This window comes from Opisthocomus hoazin, chromosome Z, assembly GCF_030867145.1.
Source record: "Opisthocomus hoazin isolate bOpiHoa1 chromosome Z, bOpiHoa1.hap1, whole genome shotgun sequence".
NCBI classification, from domain to species: Eukaryota; Metazoa; Chordata; class Aves; order Opisthocomiformes; family Opisthocomidae; genus Opisthocomus; species Opisthocomus hoazin.
The window spans coordinates 87,627,704-87,655,507 of record NC_134454.1 but is presented as its reverse complement, the minus strand read 5'-3'; the positions used below and the strand labels follow the sequence as shown (position 1 = coordinate 87,655,507).

The following is a 27,804-nucleotide window of genomic DNA, read 5'->3' as shown; positions in this document are numbered from 1 at the left end:
GCCTGCTGTGGGTGACCCTGCTTCGGCAGGGGGGTTGGACTGGGTGACCCACAGAGGTCCCTTCCAACCCCGACCATTCTGTGATTCTAATTCAGAGATAATAAAACTTTAAAATCCAGGACAAAATCTCCTAGGAGAAACTGCCTCTGCAGGCACACCCGTCCACATCAGGATGACCGCGGTGGGCAGGAAAAAAAGCCCAACCAGTGCCACCAAGCCCTAGCAAAGCCATCGAGACAGCGACAGGCTGGAACCGCTGCTGCACTGAAACGGGGCGCTCCAGACACATCGAGACGGACACGCGGTGCCATAGGAAGAGTATAAATAACCGACAAAAGAAATCCCCTTTTGTTACAAGAATCCGCAAATCCAAAATCCGTTGCAAGCTGACTTAGGAAACAGAGTTTTTTTCCCATGTTATAGCAAAATGGGAACAATACTTTGTGAGTGGAAGTAACTCTAATTGTTTTAACTGATGTTATTTTAGTGTTGTTTAGGTTTATTGTTTATTTGTATGTATTTCCTCTACCCTGGTCAGGCTTAAAAATGAACGTTACTGTCAGCAACAAAGCGTCCCATCCACAAATACATACATTTATCCAGCAAATATAGATATCACCACACCACTGCTTGGAGTCCTTAAAGGCAGAATATTTCAAGAATCATTAAAATCACTAGCGTTGGTGACCTGGGTTGGCTTTCCCCAGGAAAAGGGAGCCTTTTTCGGCTAATATGGGGAATAAATACCTCCCACATCACTCGTGACCAGGAGGCAACCTGGTATCTGGTTTGCGGTCGGTCCAGGCAGCCCAAGCTCATAGTGAGAAAGGGCTGCGCTCCCTGCTCTGAAAAGCTTTTCCTCCATTATTCTTGGCTTGTGCTAGTTTGGGGGTGCGGGAGGAATCGCTTCAGCTGGCACTTACAGCACTATGAAGTTGCTACGGGAATATTTCAAACTTGAGTTATTTCAGTGCCTCTGGGACCTCGCATTTCTTTAAAGTCTACCTTTCCTCTATACTTTTCATGTTCCCCAGTCTGCTTTATCCCCGTCTCTTGTCCCCTTCAAAGCCTACCACCACCCGGATGTGAACTTCCACGTGCCATCTGATCATGCCTCTCCAGCCGAGATGAAGTGGACCGGTGAGATGGCAGGAGGACCCTTCATTCACCGTCCACCCTCGACACCTCCTCATCATGCCACTGTGGTGGACTGCATCATAAGGAAGAGACCTGCAGGCAGAATAGGGACCTCACAGAATCACAGGATGGTTTGGGTCGGTAGGGACCTTCAAAGGTCATCCGGTTCCACCCCCCCTGCCATAGGCAGCGTCACCTTCCACTACACCAGGTTGCCCAAAGCCTCATCCAACCTGGCCCTGAACACTCCCAGGGAGGGGGCACCTCCCCGATGAATTTTTCAGGTGATCTATAAACAGACCCCATAGGACTTCTGGGAGTTTGGGATCAGAGCCCAGATCATCCTCTAAGCTGGAGGGTCTGTTGAACCTCTGCAATCCCCAGCGTCAGTGCAGCCTCTGGCTGGGTGTGCTCACCTCGAACCTCAACATCGCACTCAACAGGAGGTAAGGGCTGTATCCAAGTTTATTTTAATTTTATCCTTACTATTAATAAAATATTGCATTTTTTCATGTGCATTTGGGCAATCCCCCAGAACCAAGCCCCCACAAATCTTTTCCTCCTGCATAGACTGGAGTTTCAGCCCATAGGAGCTCCAGCTCATGCAAGCTCCCAGGAGCTGGGACAGTCCAACAGCGATGAATCCCCATACTTGCAGAGTGATAACTTCATAACCTTACAAACAAGAGGTGGCTTCTCTTTTCTTTCAGTGTGGGTAGATCCAGAGGCTCTAGGAGAACTTTCTCACCACTCAGCCCTTGGCACTTCCTGTTGGAGGTCTTCCAAGTGCACAAAATTTCGCAACACCCTAAGATTGCAGGCAATAGTTAATAAGCCAACGAGCATTTTTTGCCATGATCCTTATCGCTGTGATCCATACATTGCGCCACCAAAGTCAAAGGGAATTTTGCCACCAGCTTGAACGAGGTCATGGTGGTGGCAGCCCCTCTTGGTCCACCAGCGGACCTTTCTCATAGACCTTCACAGCTGAAGCAAGCTGTGTAGAACATCATGATCTTCTCCTTCTCCAAGCCCCTCATACTGTGCTGGGAACATTTTCACACAACAGATATTCCTGTTTGCAGTTGCCTGAAGACACAGCCAGGGTATTTTCCCTAGGACTACACCACAAAGAAATGGTTTTTCTCCTGTCTGAAGTCTCTGCTTAGTGTAGCTCAGCCCAGAGAGAGCAAGCGAGGATCCCATGTCGCAGCCACCCTAGCTCGGAAAACACCCCAGTGTGCAAACGCCAATTTAATCCTATAAAAGCCTCATTCTTCCCTTTGAAAATCCCCATTCCTTTGCAGGAGTGTGGGCTGTGCAACACAAGGGCTTGACTTTCTCCTTGCCAAGTTATTGGCAGTTTGTACCTGGGTGGAAGAAACTGCTTCTTGAGCATCTGTCTGCTCCCTCCCAGGATTTTCCTTTTATGCGTGGAGGACTAAGATTCCTCCTGCTGTAATGGGTTTTAATGTAGGGACAAGCACAGAAAACATTATGCACTTGCCACAGAGTATCAATCATATCACATCATATATTAATTACGCTGGTGGTTTTTCACTAGTGCTTTGCAGACCTCTGGGAGCCATGGACTACTTTGAGCAGTAAAATCAGGACGAGTAAGAAAAGCAAGTTTGCTTTACAGCAGTCTCCACATGTGGCATTTGGAAACAGATCTGGCATTTCCACCAGAAACAAATCCTGAAAAACTGTTTTTTATTCAAAAGTTGCAACAGGACAGGCAGCAAGATGGCTGTACCCAGTCTCCTGTGTCTTGGAAATGCTGAACATCAACAATGACAGCTCCAAAGATAGACGGAAAGTGCACGTTCTCCAGGCGTTGTTCAAACATCAGCTTTCCTCCCAGTGAAAGCATGAGTTATGTCTGCTTTTGTGATGACTGCCAGGAGCTGGGTGAAGCTCCTTCAGTTCATTTCACATCAGCCAACAGGATGTACCTTTAGGTGTTCCATCAGAACCAAGAGTGGACAGGGAAGAACCAGCAACAACACTCAACAAACCAACCCACCTCCTGGATATTCTCACGTGCCAAGTGACCAGCACCCAAGACCTTGCTTACTGGGATGTCTTGGGTCATGTTGCTCCTCCTCACTAGGTCTTTTTTAGCTCCTTTCTACTTTCCTTGGTGCTGTTTTGCTGGCAGGATTGTGCCCATGTCATGGGCTCAGCTCTAGAAGCTGGGAAGGGTCTGAGATAGTGGTCACCAAGAACAGTATGACCGACGAGCAGCAAGGGGCACAATGGGAAAACCGCAGATGACCTGCATCACAAGAAACTCGGAAGCAGCCATCAAACTGCTCGCTACCAAAGAGAGATGGGAATTCTGGCAACCAGCACGTCCCCCATGTCCACTCAGCTGTCTCCCTCCTCCGTCCAGCATCCCTGCCCACCACTGTCAGCACCGCAGCCGTAAGCCTCCTACAGATGCTAATGGTTACGCCTTCATGGCAGCTCTGAAGTCATACAGGGACCCTGCAGCAGCCCTGGGGTGCAGAACGAGGTCTCCTACGCTACGCTCCACACTCATCTGGGTAGCTCTCCTGTGGGTCTACCTACAGCCTTAAATTCGGTAGCTAAGCACCTTACCAAAAGCAGTTTTAGACAGCCTTGCTTGCATATCGCTCTCTGCCCACTGCATAGAGTTACATCCATGTACCAGATGCTAAAGGCACATGAGGTCGCTCCTCTCGCCCGTATCTCTGCTGGGATCGGAGACAACCCGGCGAGCCGCGATGGCTCAAGCCTGCCCTTCCCGAAATCAAGTCATCAGACGCCCGCGTCTCTCTGCTTGGCAGCCTCAGCCTTTCTCTCCTTATCAACGTCAAAAATTATTCATTTAGCATCCATGGCCTTTCGCCAGCAAGAACGCCGCGCGAGGAGCAGAACCATCTCCTCCGCCCCTCCGACAAACCAAAGCAACAAAAGCCAGGCTCTTCCTCCTGTAAAAAAAAAAAAAAAAGAAAAATTTCCCACCAGCTAAGAAAAGCTGGAGGTTAATATAAATTCCATGGGTTTGAGGGGGAAATGGACCTGCATTCAAAGACGCGATGGCTAACCACGCTTCCTTCGTCTGGCAACTGCCCGCTCCCCCGGCAGAGTTATTGAGGAAGTTAGACGAGCGCTGTATTTGTTCCAGCTGCAGATTTCCCTTAACCCCTAGCAGTGGTGTTTTGGAAAAAAAACCCCACAGATCTTGTTTTCAGATGGTAGCTTTTCATTTTCGTGCGTGCCAGGGCTGCAGTTACTAGCTTTAAGTGCTGTCATTCGTAGATTAAATATAAATTAAAAAAAACCCTTTGCCATTCTAAGAAGTCCAGGCTGGATGAGCAAAACGGGGATTAAAAGAAGGCTTTCAGGAATTAGTTTGGAACAGGAAAGAAGAAGATAAAGCCATTATAAAAGCTTGTGCTAATACAGGAGTCCTTTTTGTTGTGTTAATGCAGCCACGCAAATTCCTATAAAGATTTATTAGTCAGGTCATATAATCTCCTCTCCTTCCTCTTCGGATGATAAAATCACGGCTATTTTCCTCCACTAAAACGTTCCTCTTTCTCATTTTAAGAGCAAAACAAAAATCCATTTTTTTTCCAAGACTGTGTTTGCGGTACACATGAGGCTCCCTGTGAGGCTGATGCCTTCAGAAGAGTGAAAGGGAGAGACGCTGAAATGAAGGTGCCCATCTAGAGACCACCCCGTCAGGATGCTCCCCGTAAGGCGAGCACAGCCCCAGCTCCGTGGTACCCGACGCCGAATAACTTGACGGAGCTGGGCTACGCAGCACCGTCCCCTTCCATCATCCCAGACCTGCTGGAGCATCCACTGTCCCACGGGACTTCGCTCCACCAAAGAATCTACTTTACGTGAATCTGCTCCTACGTCTACTATTTGCCTTGGCCCTCGGCCAGCCAAGCACTTAGGCACATGCTTAAAGTTAAGCACAAGAGTAAACAGATTGAAGTCAGGAGGACTTAGAATTAAGCACATATTTCAAGGATTTACTGGATAATGGCCCTAACCCTGGTGCGCGGCGTTTAACTGGGATGATTCCCAGCTGATTAGCTCCCCCCTTTCCCCGACCTCCCCTCCGTCGGACCAGGCAACAAACGGTTTCTGTTTTGCCACCACGCTAAAGGCTTGGCTTTAAAGAAAGCTTGTCTAGCCTCCAGGCAAAGCATGTCTTTCTTTGGTTATACCTGCCTGTGAAATACCTTCCAGAAATCCCCACCCAAACAAAGCCTCAGGAAAGGAAATAACGGAAATTCTTGATGGTTTCCACAGGGGAAACGATCCTAACCAGTGAGACGAGGCGCACGTAAGATGAGGCTGATGACTGTTCCTACTGTACACGGTTCCCAACCCAGAGACACTCCTTAAAGCTCCAGCAGAAACCCCCTGTTGCTACAGTCCTCATCTCCCAAGGCAGGAGCCTCCTTGAACCTGCGCCATGGACGTGGCTCTCTGCACATGTTCAGATCTGGAAAGCCTCTTGGTGGGCATGCAGGACAGGAAGAGACACGTGGCACCACGAACTCCATGAAACCACCACGCCTTCCCTTGTAGGAAAGTGCAGCACCCAACGGGGAATTTTTCAAGAGCCCACACAGCTTCTGAAGGGCTGGAGGTCTCCCCCAAACATAGACTCATAGAATCATTAAGGTTGGAAAAGACCTCTAAGATCATCAGATCCATCCATCACCCCAACACCACCATGCCTGCTAAACCATGTCCCTAAGTGCCACATCTACACGGTTTTTGAACCCCTCCAGGGATGGGGACTCCACCACTGCCCTGGGCAGCCTGGTCCAAGGCCTGACCACTCTTTCAGTAAAGACATTTTTCCTCATATCCAATCTAAACCTCTCCTGAAGCAACCCGAGGCTGTTTCCTCTTGTCCTATCACTGGTTACTTGGGAGAAGAGACCAACACCCACCTAGCTACAACCTTCTTTCAGGTAGCTGTAGAGAGCAATAAAGTCTCCCCTTTCAATTGCATCTACCCATGCTAGGACCTCGGTGGCTGTGTGCACGCATGCAGGTCTGGCAGAGTGAAATCCCTCTTGGCACAGAGAGGCAACCACTCCAGACAGGCAAGACTGAGAAGATACGTACAAAATAGATGAGCAGAAGTTTGGAAACCTGGACACAGGAGATGAAGATTTGTTGTTGGTGCCTCCAGAAACAGGATTTCTCTCATCAAGGAGCAGCAACTTGCTCAGACTTGACTGCAGACTTACAGAATGTCACCAAGTCCCACTCCCATCCCTTATCTGTCCCCATCCAACTCACTTCTAACCATCTTCTGCTGCATTATCGTCTGCTCCCCAACAGTCAGTCTTCCCCATCAGCACATGAGCATCCAAGTTGCCCGTCCTACACATAGCAAGGGCGCTAAATAATCAAGTACCTTTGGAAAAGCACCTGTGAAACATGCCTGCAGTGCTCCATCCAAAACTGCAGACCACTTGAGGTGAGCGCCAGATCATTAATTTTCACTGCAGCACATACAGAAAGACTTCCCTGCTGCCAAAACACCTTCTCTTTTCATCCAACCTCATGTCAGGAAAGCTACCTTAGCCATCCCAGAAGAAGGGAAGGACCATCAACTGCTGCACCGCAGCCTTGCCCATCCTGAACCAACAACTCTCAGAAGCTGAGGACTGGCAGAATAAACTCAAGCCCTGTCTTGTGTGCAAATCACACCATGAAAAGACATGGTAAGTACGAAGCCAAACAAGGTGATCTGCTTCCACTTCAGACAGGAACTGCAGGATGGTCAAGCAGTCAAGGAGCTCCACCTCTAACACAGCCAGTTCCAGCCTCCTTGCAACCCTTAGAGGAACCTGCAATGTATTTTTATGGTCTCACTGGCCATGAGTAGCTGGGCACTATTTCCTCTTCTAGATGAAGAAGAGCAGCAAAGGAGATGTATCTTGGAAGCCTGTCACACTTCACCTGCCCTCCAGCAAGCTCAACATAGCCTGTGTAATTATCATTTATTACCTGCGTAGCTCCGCTGCTTGGAAACACCATGGAAATCCTGGAGTTAGATGCTGTATGCAGAGGTCAGAAAGCTGCTCCAGTCACAGGAGAAAAGCAGCATAACACCAAGGCTGAAAGAAGAACTCACTGCTTGCTTGCTTTTACCTTCAAACAAGGGCATTTGTAAAAAAAAAAAAAAGTTTAAACAACAAATCTGTTTGCCTAAGCATTTGTAAATAGAACTAAAAACAGTTTTCGTTCCAGCTAAAGGACCCTGTAGTGTCTGTAGTAAGAGGGGTGGGGGTGAGACCCTGAATTTCTCCCTGCGTGTTCCCACCACGCCCTTGGGATTTCAGGCAAGACATGAGACCATTCTCCTCCACCTCCCTTGCCGGGGTCCTGGTCTCTGACAGTCTTCCATAACCAGGTTTGGTCTTGCTTCAGCCCTCGGAGCACTGGCAGAAGAGGAGGTCCCACACACGTGTGTGTAGGTGAACGTCCACGTAGATGCCTGCCTGCACTGACAAAGCGGACGGGGGAAAGAGGAGCCGCCGCGGTGCTCTTCGGATCATGTCAGGTCGCACGTACATTTGAAGTTGGCCACCCAGTTCTCAGCAACGAGGAGCAACCTCGCAACGGCTACTTCCTCCACCGCGCACAGAGCTGATCTTCAGGAAAGCTCTGTAGCGCGAGGAAATCCTGACCATCGCCACCAAAGCGTTATCGACACAGCAAGGAGATAATAACGACAGGAACTGCCTTACGGCAAAATCACCACCGTGATTCATGCGGCTGCTTGGTGCCAAGGTCCAACAAGCTGGAACACAGCGAGAGGAGGTCACCCAAGGTCCTGCACATGGGTCAGGGCAATCCCAAGCACAAATACAGGCTGGGCAGGGAATGGGTTGAGGGCAGCCGTGAGCAGGAGGAGGACTTGGGGGTGCTGGTTGATGAGAAGCTCAGCGTGACTCAGCAATGGGCACTGGCAGCCCAGCAGGCCAACCATGCCCTGGGCTGCATCCCCAGCAGTGTGGGCACAGGGCGAGGGAGGGGGTTCTGCCCTTCTGCTCCACTCTGGTGAGACACCCCCAGGAGTCCTGCGTCCAGCTCTGGAGCCCTCAGCACAGGAAAGACACGCTATTAGCTGGTTGTTGTGTAAATAAAAAGAAGAGATGGTTTCCGACAATTTGATGAGCATCATCCACACCCCCTCTGGCAAACGAATCAGGTCTTCAGTGCACCATACAGCTTACTGCATTGAACTTGCCTTCTCATAGCAGGCCACAGGTCCCACCTTCTCCTTTGGGAAGGTAGGTGGTATCTAGCCTGGCAGATACCAAATGCCACCTGGAAAAAGTACCACCATTCATGGTGGCAGAACCTAGCCTGGCCTGCAAGTTCTGTGGCTGCTCTGGATTCAAAAGAAACATCACAGAACTACAGCAGCCCTCTGATCCATGTACAACCTCCCTCAACAGAGACGCAGGCTGCCTTGATGATGGACAGGACTGGTGGGCACACCGCTATGGGTCAGGGGCCATAGCACTTCTCCGAAGACCTTCTACTCCAGGGCTTGCTGACTCAGACCTTCACAGTCTGTGATATGCACCCAAGGAGTAGCAGGCTCGGCATTAAAGGTGCCAGCTTGAAAACCTGGGTGCTGACAGGTGGTGGACAACCCCTGGAGCAAACACAACACAGCACACAGCCTTGCCTCCTTCAACTCCATCCTTGGTGGAGACCATATACCACCAACACACCGGTTTTGCATGTGCACTATGAGAGCAGAAGAAATTCTTGGACAACCAGAGAAATGGTGGAGGTCAAGGGGTGGCGAGACACGAGGTTTCGCCCACCCTCTGTGGGGATTTGGCCACTCATCGAGCAGACCGTCGGGGAAGACGCTGCCGTGGCATCGTGGAGGAGCACCTACGCATGGTAAGGGGCCAGATATCCCCCAACCATGAGAAACACCCATTGGTACCTTCTCCAAGCGCGACTCTACACCAGAAATAACACACCTTGGAGACTTCATCTTGGTTTTCCTTTTTTTTTTTTTCCTTTCTGCAGCTCAGGATTACTGAGTCCGCAGAGTTTCTCTTTAATGTCACATGTGCAGCTCAGGTCCCTCAGGCCCCAGCAGAAGCAGCCTGGGATATTTGCACAGACCCCTCACAATGGAAGGAAGAGGGTGTAGGAGGGAGGATCAGGCTGCTGACCCCTTTATTGTTCTTGGGCCAGAAGAAAGCTTCCTCCTGGCTTAAGAACCACGGCGCTGAAAAAGTTTTCCAGCCAAAACGAGTCCGATGGAGTCACTGGGTGGTGGTTTTTTATTTTTTTTTTTCTTTTTTTTTTTTTCCTTTCTCCTTCCCCTGCCTCCCCCTTCGGTCAAGCGACGGGGAGTCACAGGGTTGCGCTCCATTCACAAAATACCTGCTGCACATCACGTAGTCCTTCCCCCCGACGGCGGGGAAAGGCGCTGTAACCCAAGCAAACGAAAATAAACCTTATATTTTTTTTCCTTTCTCTGCAGAATTAAAAAAAAAAAAAAAAGAAAGGAAGAAAGGACCCTGCTCCCAGACTGACGCCTCCAGCGTGCGCCCGCCGGGAAAGGGGTAGGCGGGGAGGGAAGCAAGACGACGATATGAAAGAAAACAAAACCAGCAAATTCTGCTCCGAAAGGATTAAATGGAGGTTTTCCAAAAAAACACCCCACCATTATATAATGAGGCTTAACTCGGAGTCACCGGGGTCACACGATGCAGCAGACTGGAAAAACCAAAGCGCAGTGTAGCCTTTTAATTGTTAAGCCACCCGTAAATAAAAAATAAACTAGAAAACCGATATTGTGATCGCACGACGAGGTGGCCGCTCACACTCTCATGGTCAGGGTATTTTTTTTACCCCCTTTGCTCTTTCTGGCTGAAATACCATTTTAGTGTGAGCTTGGCTCCTCGTCTTTCTGCTTATTGGGGTGGTGACCTGTTTTGCCGGGACACTGTCGGCGCCGGACAGTGACGCCGTGGAGAGCACGGGGACCGCACTGGCTCCCAAACCCTTAAGGCACGCGGGGCTGATTTGCACCAAAAGCAGAATAATGCACAAGTGGAAACTTTACCCCAAGAATCCAGGTATCAAAACCCATCGCTGGGTTTCCAGAACAAAATTTGCATCCAAGGAGACAATTTTTTGCATCTGCAAGTTCAACCATGATCCATGGTCACCCACCTAGCCCCTAGGTTCTCCACAGCCTTTAGGTTGAGTTGAGTTGGTTGCAACCCTGAAGCTCCTCCATCCTTGACGTCTCCCAGAGCTGTCTACACAAGAGGTTCTAGCTGCAGGGCTGAACAAGCTCCACGGCCACAGTGGACAGGAACAACCCAAAGGAGAAGAAAGCTTTAAAAAAGCGCACCCTAGCCCTCTGCTTTTGGAAAACCAAGCTTTCACTGACCATGGGCACAACGACCAGAGCTGACCGGCCACTGCGTGCCCAGGAGGTCCAGCTGCAGATGCAGGACTTGCCAGCACCATCAGGCTGGAAACCTGAAGATCATCCTGGACTCGTGTTTTCTTTTAAATGACAACAAATGCAAATTTTTTCTTCATATTTGACTCTTAAAAAGCATCTTCGGTCCACACTGTTGATGCAGAGCAACTATGAAACAACAGGACAGGATGCCTCGTCTCTCCCGCTGCTGCTTCAAACCACGTCCACGCAACTACCAATCCCAAAACTTTCCATTCTTCTCTAGCAAACATGCAGCAACCCAAACTTGAGGAACACAGTTTTTTATGTCGTATTTATTCATAGCCCCAAGAGGAAGGCTGGCCAAAAGTAGGCATACGCAGCCCACCAGCTTCAAGGAATAATGTCATCATGGTGCAAGTGTTGGCAGCTCCCTCCCCAGGACCAGCGAGCAGAAGCAATCCGTACCCTATGCAGTACCTGCTTATTTTGCCCAGCCAAGGGGTCTTATTTTACCCAGCCAAGAGGAAACGAACTGCTCCTATAAGCATATATATTTTCTTTCCTTTTGGACAAGGCGCCTCAAAAGAATATACAATGAGAAACGAAATAATCAAGCGGGTCACAAAAGCAGGAAGAAATGAAGCTTTATCATCCTCCAGTGGTTTCTCTGCTCATACATTACAGGAATAAAAAAAAAAAAAAAAAGAGAATTAGAAAGAAAGCAAGCCAACAGTGAGGAGTTCCTCCACAGTGGTACCAGCAGGTAAAGGGCAGAGCAGAGGAACCCTGGGAGACATGGACACTGGGGAAGCACCATGTGACCGAAGGCATGGAGACCACGTTCCTCTCGCTATTTCTATTAGCCCCGATGAAATCCTTCAACCCCACCATCCAGCAAAGGCATTTTGGGGAGGGTGCAGAGCTTTCTTTCACTGACCATGCCAGCGCCCATAGAGCCGAGCGCTTGCCATTTTTAGAGCCAGCAGAGAAGTTCATGGAGTATCTTCAAAAAACCCAAACAAACCCCACTGGTATTTTTAAAATCAGAAAATGAGGGACAATATGAACATGGGACTAGAATGGGCCTCTGGGTCACACAGCTCGGTCTGCTACCGCAGGCAAGGACACCATTTAATTCCCTTCATAAACAGTCTTTATTTTCCCCGTGGAAGAGACATCCAGGCGTCATGTGCAGCAATAAATTTCCCACTTGAAGGACAATCTTTGACTGAACCACCTTGGATTGCAATAAACACTCATCCTGCCACTCAATACCTATATTTACACCCATGGCTACATACACATCTCCCCAGGCTGGACGGGATTCACTTACCTGCTGCCTCCGGGCAGGAAATTCGCATTTTAAGAACTTCTGGTCTCATTTATTGTATCGGTTGCTATTTCCATAACATCAGAGGAAAGGCAGCAGAAAGCTGGGGTGGGGGGGATGGGGGGGAAGGATCTTCTGGTTAAGAAGAAATTTTTCAATGCAACAGGAAACATTAACCTCGTATTTTGTCAGAGGAGGGATGAGGACATCCCCCATTAGCAGGATTTTTTGAGAGCGATGTGTTTCTAGGCTCTGTAGGTCCCTCCACCAACAGGGACGTAGGCACGTCTCTCTTCTCCAGTACCTCAGTACATCTACTTTTTTTTAGAGAGAAAATTCCTTCCTTCCCTTTATTTTATTAAAAATTCAGCTCTTTGACGGAGAGCAGGGAAGGGGATTAGGATATGGAAATAGCCAAGCCAGCAGAAATAGCTGCTTGACCAAAGAGACATTGAGTTTTTATTTGGGATCTTTAGAAATCTGGATTTTTTTTAAATTTTTTCATTTTTGTTTCTCTGCTGTTTTTAATAACTTATTTTAACTTCATCATTACTCCACAACCGGCTTCAGGAAAATATTCAGCATATTCAAGGGAGCGCAGCAAAAGCCCTCTCCGATTTCTAATGAATCCTCTGGGGAAACAAGGGAGAAAAAAATGTGATGCTGTTCCGAAGTTAAAATTCAGGCAGGAATTGGGGGGTGGGGGTGTTACAGTCTATAGAAAGGACTGGGAAAAAAACAAAACCAAACTTTTTAGGCTTGTTCTGGATATTATATAGCTGCACAAAAGCAAACCTTTTGGAAGGGAAGGCAACTACAGGGCTGAGTAAAGGCCATGCTGTTCTCCAGTGTGTTCAAGCCAGAGCTCAATGTGGTGATTATGTTTGAGCCTTGAATGTCTACGGAGCTGTTAATTACACCCTCGTACAAGTCTCCATACCCAGAGCAGTTAATTCCCCAGAAAACTGCAGTTCTCAGGTCTAACATCACTTGTGAACTCCTTAATAGCAAAATAAAGGATCTTTCTTCATCGTCCTGCCAGGAACAGACTTTCTCATCCAGCTCTCCCATCCTCTTCCCTCATCAGCTCGTGGTCCCTAGACATAAATCCAAATCCCACCACCTGCTGTTGGGAAGCCCAGCCTAGTCCTGCCGCTCTGCCAGTCTGGCCCAAGAAAAAGCTGCAAAGCAACTAAAATCCCATCACTCATCTTCTTTTGTAGCACAAACCAGCGCCTGGCCAACTGGGGTCTAAGGAACAGAGATGGTCACCGAAAGGCTGTGCTGTCATTCAGCGAGACCTAACAGGCTGGAGAGTTGGGTGCAGAGGAACCTGATGAGGTTCAGCAACGGCAAGTGCAGGGTCCTGCACCTGGGAAGGAACAACCCCATGCACCAGTACAGGCTGGGGCTGACCTGCTGGAGAGCAGCTCTGTGGAGAGGGACCTGGGTGTGCTGGGGGACGACAGGTTGACCATGAGCCAGCAGTGTGCCCTGGCTGCCAAGAAGGCCAATGGGATCCTGGGGTGCATCAAGAGGAATGTGGCCAGCAGGTCGAGGGAGGTTCTCCTGCCCCTCTACACTGTCCTGGTGAGGCCCCATCTGCAGTGCTGTGTCCAGTTCTGGGCTCCCCACTTCAAGAAAAATGAGGAGCTACTGGAGAGAGTCCAGTGGAGGGCTATGAGGATGAGGAGGGGACTGGAGCATCTCTCCTACGAGGAGAGGCTGAGGGAGCTGGGCTTGTTCAGACTGGAGAAGGAAGGCTGAGAGGGGACCTTAGAAATGCCTACAAATATCTGCAGGGTGGGTGTCAGGAGGACGGGGTCAGACTCTTTCCAGTGGTGCCCAGCGACAGGACAAGGGGCAACGGGCACAAACTGAAGCAGGGGAAGTTCCAGCTGAAGATGAGGAAGAACTTCTTCCCTGTGAGGGTGATGGAGCCCTGGCCCAGGCTGCCCAGGGAGGCTGTGGAGTCTCCTTTTCTGGAGATATTCAAGACCCGCCTGGACAAGGTCCTGTGCAGCCTGCTCTGGGTGACCCTTCTTTGGCAGGGGGGTTGGACTGGGTGACCCACAGAGGTCCTTTCCAACCCCGAACATGCTGCGATTCTGTGTGATTCATCTCCCTCCCACTGAGGCTGGCAAGTCCTTCTAAGTGGGGTGGTGGGGACAACAGGGTAGATGGGGGATAGTGACAGACGGACGAACGGGAACTTGGGTGTTCAGAGGAACATCCTATATTTAATGGGGCAGCAGCATCTTCCGGAGAAAGGGAGGACCCTCAGCATGTCTGGCACTGCTCACTGGTGTGAGGAGCATCGCTTGGGACCGAGCCCCGCCAGAGCATCCCATCGGAGCAGAGCTGAGGACTACATTTACAAAAGTGGGATTTCCAAGAGGAGTCGGGGAGGCATCGTGATGCAAGAGAGGGAGGCCCGGGCTGTGGGGCACGTCTAATCCTGGGGCACCAGCTTCCCTTGGTGAAACGGGGCTGCGGTGCTTGGTAAATGCAACGATGGGGGGTTCACAGACACCACTGGTTTTAACCCCTCTCTGGTCAGGGCCTCCATCTGCTTTGAGGCTCACGCCGATGCACGGTGTTAACCAAATTCAGCCGTTGGTGCAGAGAAACACCTTTCCTCACCATGAGCCCTGAGGTCTCCCATGCTGGACGTGCACCAGGAGGCCGAGGCGGGCACAGCGGGAGGACCCAGCACAGGAGGGTGTGAGACGCAGCCACGGCGGGTGAAATTTCTGCTTGGAAAAAGCCTTTGGAAAAAGCCTCGTGTTTCTTCGGCGCAGAGCCGGGTTTCGGGGCCGTGCAGCAAGCCCACAGTGCCCTCTAGTGCTACAGGGCTCCCCTCTGCCACCAGCTCTGTCCTCTCGGCCACCAAACACCAGGTCATCCTTCAGAGATGCAATGTAAGCCACCTCGTCCTTTCCACCGACCCTCCCTGCATACCCCAAACCCGTGTCTTTGAACCTGGCCCACCCAACCAGAGTACAAGAGCACCCCAACACTCCCATCCTGCCAGGAGCTCATCACAGGTCCACCACTCTTGAAACAACAGGGCCTCAGCCCTGCCCAGCTGACCAGTACCAGCTCCAGGAACCATAATAAAGCAGGCATGTCCGTTCTCACGAGGTTGGGAAGACACCTCCACGAATTACAAGCCAAGATCGCCAAGTCTGCTTGAACTGGGTGACAGCCAGAAAAATAAAAACCAGCCCTGAGAAGGGAGAGTCAACCTCATTTGTTACAATCAGAAACCAGCTCTGAACCCTAATAATAATAATAATAATAATGCTGATGGTGATGGAAATATCAAAGCTTTTGTCCATTTACCTGGTGTTTTCTTTGTGGAGTGAATAACTCTATTACACAGTATGGAAGACCATCCTAATCTGAAAAACCTACTGGAAGATCTCCCCTTTTCTGCATGTCCGACAAAAAACATGGGGTTTATAATCTGGTTCAGGGGTCATAATGACTGTGCTCTGCTGCCAGACACAAGGCCTGGCTCTTGTGAGAACCTGCAGGCTGGCAACCTGCGTGGAAGGTAAGCCAGCCCTGGACCAGACCTCTCCTCTCCAGTGCTTTGGAGATGGCAACAGTCTCATCTGCCTTCCTCGGTCAACAGTGGCCTTAACTCTGATGGTGAAGGGGTTACAGGTGACTGCAACTCCTTTTCTCGAGGAGGTGGTCATCGTCAGTTGGATTAAATGCCACAAAAAATAGACCACAGAAAGACCACATCTTACTGGAAGTCAGGGCAAAACAAAAGCTTTTTACTCAGCAGCGGTGATCTGACTCCCAATACGTTGTGACCTATACTCAAGTAAACCTTGGCTCTTTGACAGGGACTTTCCACAGCGGTTTTAGCAGTTACAGTACTGGAAAGACCCTTGGGATAGGGGAAGCTGGCTTGTTAGACCAGAAACCTTCTCTGAAAACAGTGCCATGCCTACACGCTCTGGATGGAGTCCAGCAGGATCTGGGGGTGGGGAGGAGAAATCCCCCTAGTTCGGGCCTCCTAGGGAGCCAGCCGAACTTCTTCACATGTGTTTGGTGGACAGGTAAAGGATGTCAGGGTTAGACCTGTCGACTGGCAGGAGGGACATACAGCACATGGGGCACACTACAAGGATCAGGTCACTCCCAGTGGGAGGCAATGCCAGACAGAGGGATGAGCCCACCCCAGCTCCACCAGTGCAGAACGGTCTGCTGAGAAAGGGCCACGATGTTGTGGTCAAGGCTCTGAAAGAGGAAGGATCTGGGCTGGCTAACGAGCTGGCTAAAACGAGAACTGCCCAACCTTGTAGCGCAGAAAGAGCAGGCAAGACAGGATGTGGCAGAGGATGAGGACTCTTTATGGTGATAGTAAATAACACCACCCCAACAAAGAGCTGTCCCTGAGCTCCAAAGAGACCTGTCCCCCTGCCACCACCACCCTGGAAGGGTCAACAATCTGTTAGGGTCTAGGAGCAAGCCCTCACAGCAGTGCTGGACATTGACCTCTTCACCTCACAATCCACCCTTCTCTCCCAGACACCTGGGCTGGCTTCTCTCTTAAGGCACCTACCATGTCTGAACAAGCCCACATATGACCCAGTCCCTCTGGGCTCCTTGTAAAGCCGACAGGGAAAGGACATGGGTACCCTCAGATGGGAATCAACCGAACTTCTCTAGACCTCTATGTTGAGATGCAACAAACCATGCCCCAACGTGTCCATGCCTCTCCTACAGCAGGAACCCCAAGAGACCAGCCCACGGACAGGTCCCACCTTTACTCACACGATCTCTGCGCTGAATTGTAAGGTCTGATTTGAAAATACTTGTCAAGGAGGACGGGTCCGGAGGAGCGTGTGCAGAGACACCTGTCAGGTGCCTAAATTGAGGTGGGATCCCAGCACGGTTAGGTATCCCGGCGCTTCTAATCCTGCTTGGACAAAGTCAGGAATACAGTGGTGCTAAGAGGAACATGAACAACTCACAGAGTCTGCCTTTCTCCCAAGGAGTTGCTGCTTTGTTTCTCATCCAACAAGGAAGCTGGATGACAACCGCAGCCAGAAGACAAACAAGCAGTTTATTGTAACTCCAAACATACAACAAAAAGGGTCAAAACTCAGCAAGGAAATGGAATGACATGAGCTGTGAAGCAATTAAGATGCCAAACCAAACGACGTCAATGCTGTCTTCCAAGTTTATCCCATAGCACCAGCAAATCCCAGTACCCCTTTCAAAAGTGCCACATAATTTCTACCTCCTACAACGCACCGTTCGGAGGAGGGAAGACCCAGCCTGGAGACACGAGTCCAGCAAACCGAAAGCCAAGAACTGGAAGCTGCCAGTCCAGAAACCACTCGGAACGTGTCCCAAAACTCTCTGCTCATCTCTGTCAGCATTCATAGCGTGTCCCCGTGACATGCAGCCTCCTGCACCCTTTGTGAGCTTCACAGGGAGAATGGAGGGTATCTTGTAGGACATGAGCCCTTGGGTTGTTTTCTCTGGTAAGTGTAGAGTTTGCCAAGGGCTCGGAGTCTGTAGAAGACTGTATCTAGGACCAGGGCATTCAGCTGTGACACATGCAAGCCTAAAAGCCTTCCTGAGCATTTGTCAAAGGGAGCAAAAGCGAAACGCACTGACTCAGTCCTCCCTGTGACATCTTCATGACGCTGAGATGGTGACATGGTCTCCCCCAACAAACCAGCTGAGGTGAAAACGGAGAGGATGACGAAGACTGGCTCTACATCTGAGCCGCGCCTCTCTAATGCAGCCGGCAACCGATCCTCCCCGGCGCGTAAGAAAAAGCAGATCTTATGAATGGGGAATACTTATCTTCAAAAGATTATTTTCTTCCAAAGTCACTTTTTGGCAGCGCTTGGGTGAATCAGTGCCCAAATCCAACTACAGACTCCTGTGAGTAAGGAGAGATGAAGAGGTTACGGCTCACGAGCTGAGCCAAAGCAATGACCTCATGCACTCCTAGCCACGAAACTTTCAAAACAAAGCCTATTTACCAGTAAAACCGAGTGCCCCACATGAGCCTTGAAAAGATGGGGCAGGAGGAAGCTTCACAATACCAGTTGTGAAGAAGTGGGGCCGGGCGCCCAAGCAGAGCTGGCTTCGCCCACCTGTGCATGTCCACGAGATGGCAGAGCTCGCCGTGCTGTGGAGCATCTCCGAGGAGCGTTCTCCAACGTCGAAACAAAAAGCTGCCCACAAGCATTTTTCCCTCAGACAGCTATGAAGAAAGAGGGTTTTGGGGGAGGTTGTTTAATTTTTTGTTTATTTTTTCACCTTTTAATTGCCAAGGAGTCACAGGCTTTCCTTGCAATATTTTGTTAAAATAATATTGATAGACTCCAGCAGCAAAACTTGTGTATATATATTAATGTCCAGATACCCAGAATATTCTGCTTAACCCACTAGGGGTGTCACTCTGTCCCTCTGTAGCGACACACATACAGACCTGGATGTACACTGGAAATCAGTTTTAGATTCAGGTCATATGTCCATCACATTTTACCATCAAAGGAACCCAAGTTTCCAAAGCAGACTCACTACCTCTCTCCAACTTGGTGCTCTTAACCCTGCTATAGCTGACGAAGCACATTCAGCAGCAAAACATTTGCATCCGAATCACGCTGGAGGATGCTCAGACCCACCCAGTCGCGCTGAAGGATGCTCAGCCCAGCCCAGCCACCCTGGAGGATGCTCGGACCGGCCCAGTCGCGCCGGAAGATGCTCGGACCGGCCCCTCCACCCCTGCATGGCCGCTGTAAGCAACCCATGAGATCTTAAACACAGACAGAACAAGAGTTGATCTATCTCCAACCTGAAAAGCCTCTTCTTCAGGATATGACGCAAACACAACCGCAGCGTGGGAAAGCCCTATGGAAGGTGAAAGATTTTTCCTCCATAGGCTCACATGAATATTTTCCCTCATGCCCCTGCACACTGTGCTCCACAGGGCCATTTAAAACAAGAGACACAGATGAGCAAGATCACTGTCGGCATCGCACGACCACATTCAAATCCAGTTAACAATGATACGTCAGGATTAAACCAGCTGTCCGCGAGTATTTCACTTGTCAACACCAAACGAGATAAATCCTCACCCAGAACTGCCCGGCTCCCAGTTCCCACAGGCACTTATGACTGTACACGCCTAGGTAAGCAAGTCTCCAGAATAACGTCGTATCGCGTGAGCCTGCCCAGAGGCACAAACAAACCACCAAATCCAGCATTCCCACTAGATCTTCCGGCTTAGAGTTGCCATATTAAGAATTAAGCTAGGTATGCAGGTATATATTGGTATTTGTTCACTGGAGTCGATGGACTCAACCTGTTGTTACGACAGGATGAGATGACAACCTGACCAGGAGGATCTGGCTTATTTAATAGCTGCCAATCCTAAAAGAAGTTAAACCCTAAAGAAGAATGTCAGCTCCTTGCACCAAAGATGGTTTGATTCCTCACTTCTAATTATTCCCCAGTGAAAATCACCTTCTTTTGCAGCATTACTGGGGTCTGTATCAGCTGAACCTGATGTTTTCTCCCTGTGACTTAAAGTCCAGACATACCGAGCATAGAAGAAACCGAGCAGAAAGCAGTTGCAGGCAGCGTTCCTTCCTGCCAACGGCATCAGCACTTCTCCGCTCTTGCCACCGGTTGGTGTATTTAGTGCCAGCTAGTGCACCCAAAAGAAACAGTAAGATCACCACATGGTTCGTAGGCTGAGCAAGGCTTTTCCTTACATGACACGTGAGCAAGAAGCCCGGCGAGATTTCTGCTCAGCACTGAAAAGGGCAACACTGCTACAGCACGAGATGTCTCCATCCTTCCTTCCAGAGGCAAAGAGAAGACTTCAGCAAAAACACGCTGAGCATCCTCAGAAACTTGTCCAGACCAGGACACTCCGTTCCTTTGAGGGCTAGGGCTCTGGAAAGTTAACATTATTCGATGCTGACAAATTGACCTGTTCAACGGCACTTTTTTAACTTTCGGCCTCATCCTGCCGTTCCCCAATGCCCCAGCATCAAAAGTGATTTAACCAGAACTACCAAAACTGGGAGGTGAAGACAGACCCGCAGAAGACGTACAAGTGGATGACCATCGCATGCAAACACAGGCGCAAGCCCATAGGGGAAACATCTGGGTCAGCACACCGTCGCTGCAGCAATGTATTTTGGAGTTGTCAGGAGGCTCGGTGCTTTTCAGAACCTCCTTTCCTAAAATATATCAGCCCTGTGTCCATGTACGTGTATATATATATCTGTATATATGTACATATATATATACACTGTCCTCAACGTTTCACATCCCAACGAAGTCTCTGCGGTAACTGCCCTTGCTCAGCACTGAGGTTCACAGCAAGGCTTCATGAAACCACAGGAATAATTCTCCATCCCAAAGCCCAAAGGACCACAGCTCAGCATATCCATCCCAGGCTTTCCCACTTCTGGGAAGGGTTTCCTAAGGACAGGTAAGGCAGGGAGCTGCTGGTCTCCACCATACCATGGGCAGGAGATGTCCTCATCACCTACCTGCCACACTGGAAGGACCTTCTCTATGTCATTCAAGTTGATGCTGTCACCGTCCTCATATTTCCCTTTTCCAAGCCTGTGGCAAGAAGAAAACAAACAAAAGCAAGTGAAACCTCACTGGAACCAAAGTTAATTTTCTATTATGGCACATGGGGAAGATTAGTTCTTACTGAAAAGGACCCTCATGAAAACAAAGAGGCTATCCGAAGCGAGTAAGCTGTGCCTCCAAAACACTCCCAGGTGGGGCACAAAGCCGTTCATACAAAATTAAATGCTTTTCCCAGTCCTCCCCACCTGCACCGTCCGCCACAGCATTCAAACACTTTCGGTGATGGCAAGCAGTGAGAAAACCAAAAGCAGTCCCGAGCGGTGGCGTTGGGCGATTCAATTCCCAGACCAAGCAAAACCGAAAGCACAGCCTACCCGGGGGAAAAAAAAATGAAAAACATACAAGGACACAAAAATGTAATGAGAAACGGTTACTTTGAAGCACTGCTCATTTGCTGGTCTCCACGGGAGCTCTGGTACCCCTGCTGAGAAAGGTGTTGGAGCACAAGCACAAGCATACATCTCTGACAGCAAACAGCAATCGATAGAAATACTAACATCCAATTTGAAACACAAAAAAACCTCGAGTGAGAAACCAAGCACTGACAGACCAAACACAGAGCTGGCAGCTGAATGACTTGCTTGTATCAAGAAAGGAAAAAAAAACCCAATCCAAAGATAACTACTAGCTGGATGCAGAGTTTGTCATGATCCAGAAGAACAAAAAACGGTCAACGAGTTCAGCTCTGGAGCCCGCAACACAAGAAGGACATGGAAATGTTGGAGTGGGGCCAGAGGAGGCCACGAAGATGCTCCGAGGGCTGGAGCACCTCTCCTACGAGGACAGGCTGAGGGAGTTGGGGCTGTTCAGCCTGGAGAAGAGAAGGCTCCAGGGTGACCTTAGAGCAGCTGCCAGTGCCTGAAGGGGCCGACAGGAAGGGTGGAGAGGGGCTTTTCACAAGGGGGTGTAGTGATAGGACAAGGTGGAACGGCTCTAACCTAAAAGAGGGCAGATTGAGATATTAGGAAGAAATTCTTCCCCATGAGGGTGGTGAGGCCCTGGCCCAGGTTGCCCAGAGAAGCTGTGGCTGCCCCCTCCCTGGTAGGGTTCAAGGCCAGGTTGGATGGAGCTCTGAGCAGCCTGGTCTGGTGGAAGATGTCCCTGCTGATGGCAGGGGGGTTGGAACCAGATGATCTTTCAGGTCCCTTCCAACCCAAACCATTCTATGATTCTATGATGTATAAACAATTGAGGTGATCTATTTTTATTATGCAACAATGTTTTTTTGATAATTAGTGACAAGATATCGTTAAATAACATATATTAGACAGAAACTTTGATTGCGGCATGTCCGGGCAATCAGTGCCTAGAAGTCAGAGAACAACAGATCCTGGTGGAATTACAGCAAATGGGGGAAAAAAAGAAATTGCAGAAAAATGGAACGTGCTAAAGCACCAGGCTCGAAAAACAGCAAGCTGAATGGAAACACTGAATTTAATTAACACCCTAATGGATTTATGCGCAGAGGTGTTCAACAGTTGACTTTCCCTTGTAGATGAAATAGTGAGTTTGATTTACAATGGCAAAAATACAGCGTGTGTATAAATATCATATATATATATGTATATATATAATATATACACACACTACATTCATATATATAAAATTATATACTTTTTTTTATATATGAGAGAAAAATCAAGTCAAATATCTGTGGACAAATAATACCAGTTGCAGGCAAGTGTATTGTGGGAAAAGGTTATCTGAAAAGGATGGGGACTATCCCAGCGTGAACGTCTGATGCCGGACTGTGGCATAGAAGATGAGGAGGCAGTGATGACGGGGATGAAGGCAGTTTTCCTCTACAAGCAGCAGTGCTGAGTCTGAACTACAGGACCGCAGGCAGCTCGGGCAGTCACGTTTCAAAGAGGTGGTTGAGAAATTTCTTAAGAGTACGGGAGAAACTAAAGTGCTATCTGGGCTTGGGAGATACCTGGAACGAAGAGAAAACATCAGCTACAAAAGGTTGTTGGAACTGGGAGAGCAAAAGCACGGCAAGAGCTACCGCTGGAAATTCAAGGCAGACATATTCAGGTCAGAAATGAGGCACAGTTGCCTGGTGTTCCTTAACCCCTCCGCTTTGATTATTCAGCGTGCCACCAAACTCAGTATCCACAAAGAAAATGGGACGTCTTTCAGGAGGAAAACGCTTCAGTCGAGCAGATGACACTCGAGGTCAATCAACTGGATGTAACTACGTGGCCAACCTTGGGCAAGGGATCGGACGGAGGAATAATATGGTCCCTTTGGTACCTACAGCGTAGAAAAAACGGACTGAACAGCATCTTTCCTTTTTTTCCTATTAGTTTTTTTCATTGCACAGCTAGCATCTTAAAAAGCCCCACTCAAGCAAGAGGGAAAACATCTAGCTAGCAGGTGGAGGTTCTTGGAGGTTCAGCCAGCTGTGCCGCGCTCAGCACAGATTTGCCACGGGATGCTGATGAATGCACAGCAGAATCAACTTTATATGTTCAATAATAAACCCAATTTCACCCACGCTCCCTCCGTTTTAGTGCAGGTTACGTTCATGACCTGCATTCTGGGAGATGCGCTGCTTGTGCTGACAGCACCTGTTTAACTTTTCTGCATACACACTAATTCTTATTCCATTTTTACAGCTGTAATATTTAGGAGTGATTAAATATCTCACCTCCATACTGCCTTCTCTACCTGCTTGCAGCCTGGGCATTCACAGCACACCAGGAACCAGAGGCAGATCACAAGCAGACCCTGCTGCATCCTCCCTATGGGTAGCAGGTGCTGCTGGTAGGATCATCTGGCAAGTGCCATCAACTGTGAAGCACATTCTATCATATTTCACAGAGGGAACACATTCTATCTCATTTTACAGAAGGCTCTTCATCTCATTTTTCAAAACCATCTATAGAAATAGGAGCAAACATGACCACGGCACTTAGTGACTTAGAAATCTAGTGTGGCATTGATCCAAAAATTGTGGAAACTGCTGTTTAGATACCTGCAGTAAATATTTACAGTGCAGAAAAAAAAGCTTTGTACGGTCGTGTGAGTCTGTCTGTCGCTATATGGTACAGGAGCCTCCTGCAGATGCTGAACCTGGGCTGGGGTGGGATCGCTAGCCTGATGTTTCTAAATGAGATACACAGCCCAGTGAAGTGTACGGCATTGGCCTTTACTTCAGCAAAATCAACTTCTCAACAGAAAAACTTCTCTACGTACAACATGGCAATGAGAAGTCACCTGCAACCTTCTCAACTTCATCTTTTAGACCCGTTCTGATTTTTTTCCTCCCTCTATGGGCAGGAAATTTTTAAGGACTAGGCAAAAGATGACAAAAATTTGATGAGATAAAATGTGGTTATGGAGTGCTCGCTCTATTTTTTTCTTTAGCAAAGATTCGCAGTGAGTTGCGTCAGGGATGAGCTGAAGCTTTGTCATAACTTGGGATAACAGGACAGGTCCTGAACAACACTGCCAGCACATTAAGCACCAAGACTAAATGATAAGGAGAGAAAAAAACATACTATGATTGTTTCTCAATCTGCAGAGGAACGGTGATGTCCATCTAAGCAACATCGGTGAACCACTTGGTGCCAGCACGCTTTTATTTGGCTTGACCAACCAACAACCAAAGAGGAATCCAGAAATACCATGGAAACCTCTGGAGGCTGTCACCACCGAAAGGAGCTGTTTAGTATTTCCACAGCTAGCAGATGTTTTACTCCTAGCAGACAGGGGATGAACACTTGGATCTACACGCGTCACAATGATGTTTTCTTATCACCTGAAGTCTTGCCAGGGAGAAGAGCAGAAGCCCTGTCACTCGTAGGAACTGTAACTGGGATCAGCACTAAGCCAAGATCTTTCCTCCAGTATCCAGAGATGTTTAAATTTGGGAGACTCGGATCTAGAAGACTTGGATCCCGTGTGGTCTAAAGACCGAGCTCTACCAAGCAATGCAAAATACAGTCAGCAACTCTGCTCCAGCCCACAACTGGATGGTAGAAGAGCCAGACAGACTGATCGTGGCATCCCCAAACCCCCTATGTGGTCCAGCGCCTCTTCGTCATGTCTTCCACATGAGCCGTGCCACCACGCTAGCGTTCCTACAGCAAGGGAGAAGTCAGAGGCCTTGCTGGAGAACATGGTATCGCACACGCAGCACTCACCCTTCTCTGTCTATGTGAGGCAACGGGTGTTTCGAGGTGTTTCGCAGCTTCCTGTGAAACTGGGTGAAATCTAGTTTTTCAGGCTGCAAGTCCCACGTCGCACCACTAGGAGAGAAAAAACAGGGAAAAACAAAGAAAGAAAGTCCACTACTAATTAAACACCACCGAGCTGAAGAGCAGAGGGCACATCGGAGCCTGCAAACGAGGAAAGCTGGTGCTTCTGGAAGCACCACTCCCTGCTGCAAGGCACACGGATGCGGGCCTCCAACCTTCGCGCTGCTGCATCACTTTTCATTTTTTCTGTTTTTTTCAGAGATGCTGAGCTCCTGTTGCTTGCACTAAACCCCTGATTTCACTGGATGATGCAGCATGGTACAGCACACACCTTGCAAGCAAGGGGGTATTGCAACAGGTAGTGGTCTGGTCCATGCAATGGAGATGTTCTCTCTGGTCCTGCACAGCCTGCCCGCTCCAACGGCCTGGAGCAAGTCCCAAGTGGGAACTCAACCCCTGCGGACTCTTGCAATGCTCCAGGCACAGAGAGAGAGACCCAAAAAACTGGATGGAAAGCATATTTCACCACTTTCCACGCATTAAAGTGGCAGCTGAAGAGCTCTTCCCAGCAGCTGTGAAGCCAACGCACGATCGCACCTCCAGTTCACGGAAGAGTAAAATCTTGGAGCCGTAGCTCAGAGCTGCCTCAAGCCTTGCCTGCACGGCTCTTGGATGATTACAAGTAATCATATCAGTACCAGTTTCCGACGTTTGGACTGCAGACCCATCCAGCAGCCTCTCCTAAGCCTGCCGGATGCTTTAAGTAGATTGATTCTGCTTAGTGCTGTGGGCTAAATGGGGATGGGGAGGAGGAGGAGCAGCGATGCGAGCACCGGCAGAGTACTCACCGGTGGCTGGGTACCGGCAGGAGGAACACGCGAGCAAAGGCGAAGAGAGGGCACAGACCATCTCTCTCTTAAAGCGTTTTAAAATCAGCTTACCTGAAGGAGTCAAAGGTGTTGGCAGCCCAGATGTCCGTGCCCAGCATGTCAAGGGAGCTCTCCTTGTTGCCGTTCTAGGAAGGAGGGAAAGGCCGTTACTCGCTGGAAGGCACGCGGTGCTATCCGGACCACGGCACAGCCCGGCACAGCCTCTCCCACCGCCAGCCATGGAGGTGTCCCGGCTCTGCACGTGGGCTCCTCCGCTCCCGTGTGAATCCACGTTCACTGCAACGCAGAGTGCCCTCGCCCGCTGCAAAAGCGCACCGTGAAGGGACGGAGTGACACAGTTTCGGCCTTGGGCGCACAAAGCTGTGGACAACACGGAGCAGACAACACGTAGGCTCAGCTCTGACTCCAGCCCGGTCCTCGTACCCCACCGTCCACAACCTCTACGACCCATCAAAGTCCAGCGGGCGGGTTGACATCCCAGCCATGAAGACACCCTGCTTCAGTCACAAACCAGCTGAGGTGGGAAGGGACCTCTGAAGCTCATCTAGTCCAACCTTCCTGCTCAAGCAGGGCCACCTACAACCAAATGTCCAAGACCACATCCAGATGGCTTTTAAATAGAGTAACTCCAAGGATGGAGCTACTCTTCACCAGAGCCTGCTGTCACCAACAAGCATGGGGAAAGCCATCCTGCTTCTTCAAGGAGTCATGGTGGCATGAGTTCTCCTTGCTCTAACAACAGGCAGGGGATGTCAGAACCATTCACCGTGCCACCTCTGCCATGCACACCAGAAAATGAGTTCGCACAGTTATCCTCGTACATGTCCCACCAATGCTAAGGTGACGGTTCCTTCTCTTGAGAAGCAAAAGCATCACGGTATAATCAGGTGGGAATTATGAGAAACCTCCAGCAAACTGCAAAGCACCTGGAATTTTGCTGTGCAGCTGCTTTTGCCAAAAGCAGTGACCTGGACAAGGTCCTGTGCGGCCTGCTGTAGGTGACCCTGCTTCGGCAGGAGGGTTGGACTAGATGACCCACAGAGGTCCCTTCCAACCCCTACTATTCTGTGATTCTGTGATTCTGTGATTCTGTGAAGCAAGAGCATTCAAAGCAAAGACCTCACACTCATCCTTCAGGGTGGTCAGGCATTGGAATGGGCTGCCCAGGGAAGTGGTGGAGTCACCATACCTGGAGGTGTTTAAAAACGTGTAGATGTGGCATTTCAAGACATGGTTTAGCAGGCATGGTGGTGTTGGGCTGACGGTTGGACCTGATGATCTTAGAAGTCTTTTCCAATCTGAATGATTCCATGATTCTATGATTCATGGCCCCTTTACAGTCATCAACCTATACACATCCTCCCCACGGAAAGAGGGCTGCCCTCTCCACCCTTTACAGGCGAAGATGTAAAACAGGTTGGACTTTGCCAGGACCACTGAAGAAATCACACTTGCCTCAGACTCACACAGAATGGACACGTAAATCAGGAATCTCGTATTACCAATTTTCCCCCAACATCTCTTACACATATTCAGATTATTTAAATATTTCAGCCCACACAGTCTCACTCTGGTGAAACAAATGCTGGAGAAGGTGCCTTCCATATATTCCCCATCCTATAATTTCTGACGTTTTCAAATATTATTAATAATAAATGAGACGCTAAAAACTCATAACAATGCGACCATTTCTTAACGAAGTGCCAGATCTGCCCGTGCAGTGAGCAGTCTTTTCCCAATGAGCAGGACAGTGCACACCACAGACGGTCACACTTTGCCACCATTCCCAGCACAACAACTAATTCAAACACCAGATACTCCAAACACAGCCACATTACTCCCTTTTTTGTCTCCTCCGAGGGGTCTATGGATTATGATTTTAACCTCCAGGGATCTGCAGGTCAACATGTCTGCACACAGAAACGAACTACCAGAAATACATAAAATTCTCATTCTCAATTATGAAAGCTGAGCTTTTTATTTTAGGCAAATGTAAGCCAACTTTTCTCCCACCAAGGAGAGAAATTAGTTTCTAAATCCTTAGAAACTTCCTCACGCAGTATAATGAAAATCCACATGCGCAGGTCTTCATAGCTATCATCCGAACAAGAGGTACCT

The 27,804-nt window shown here is 49.2% G+C and overlaps 1 protein-coding gene across 7 annotated transcripts in view; it reads right to left on the bottom strand.

Annotated features, from left to right (window-relative positions):
• The window catches only part of LOC142358832 (CBP80/20-dependent translation initiation factor-like), a 156,402-nt gene that overhangs the window by 77,099 nt on the left and 51,499 nt on the right, over nucleotides 1-27,804 (bottom strand). For all 7 annotated transcript variants that reach the window (XM_075410981.1, XM_075410980.1, XM_075410983.1 and 4 more), the window contains 3 exons: nucleotides 25,738-25,811; nucleotides 24,743-24,847; nucleotides 20,486-20,561 (listed from right to left, as the gene is read on the bottom strand). In XM_075410981.1, the coding sequence (XP_075267096.1) occupies nucleotides 20,486-20,561; nucleotides 24,743-24,847; nucleotides 25,738-25,811 (255 nt within the window). The remainder of the gene's footprint in view (nucleotides 1-20,485; nucleotides 20,562-24,742; nucleotides 24,848-25,737; nucleotides 25,812-27,804) is intronic.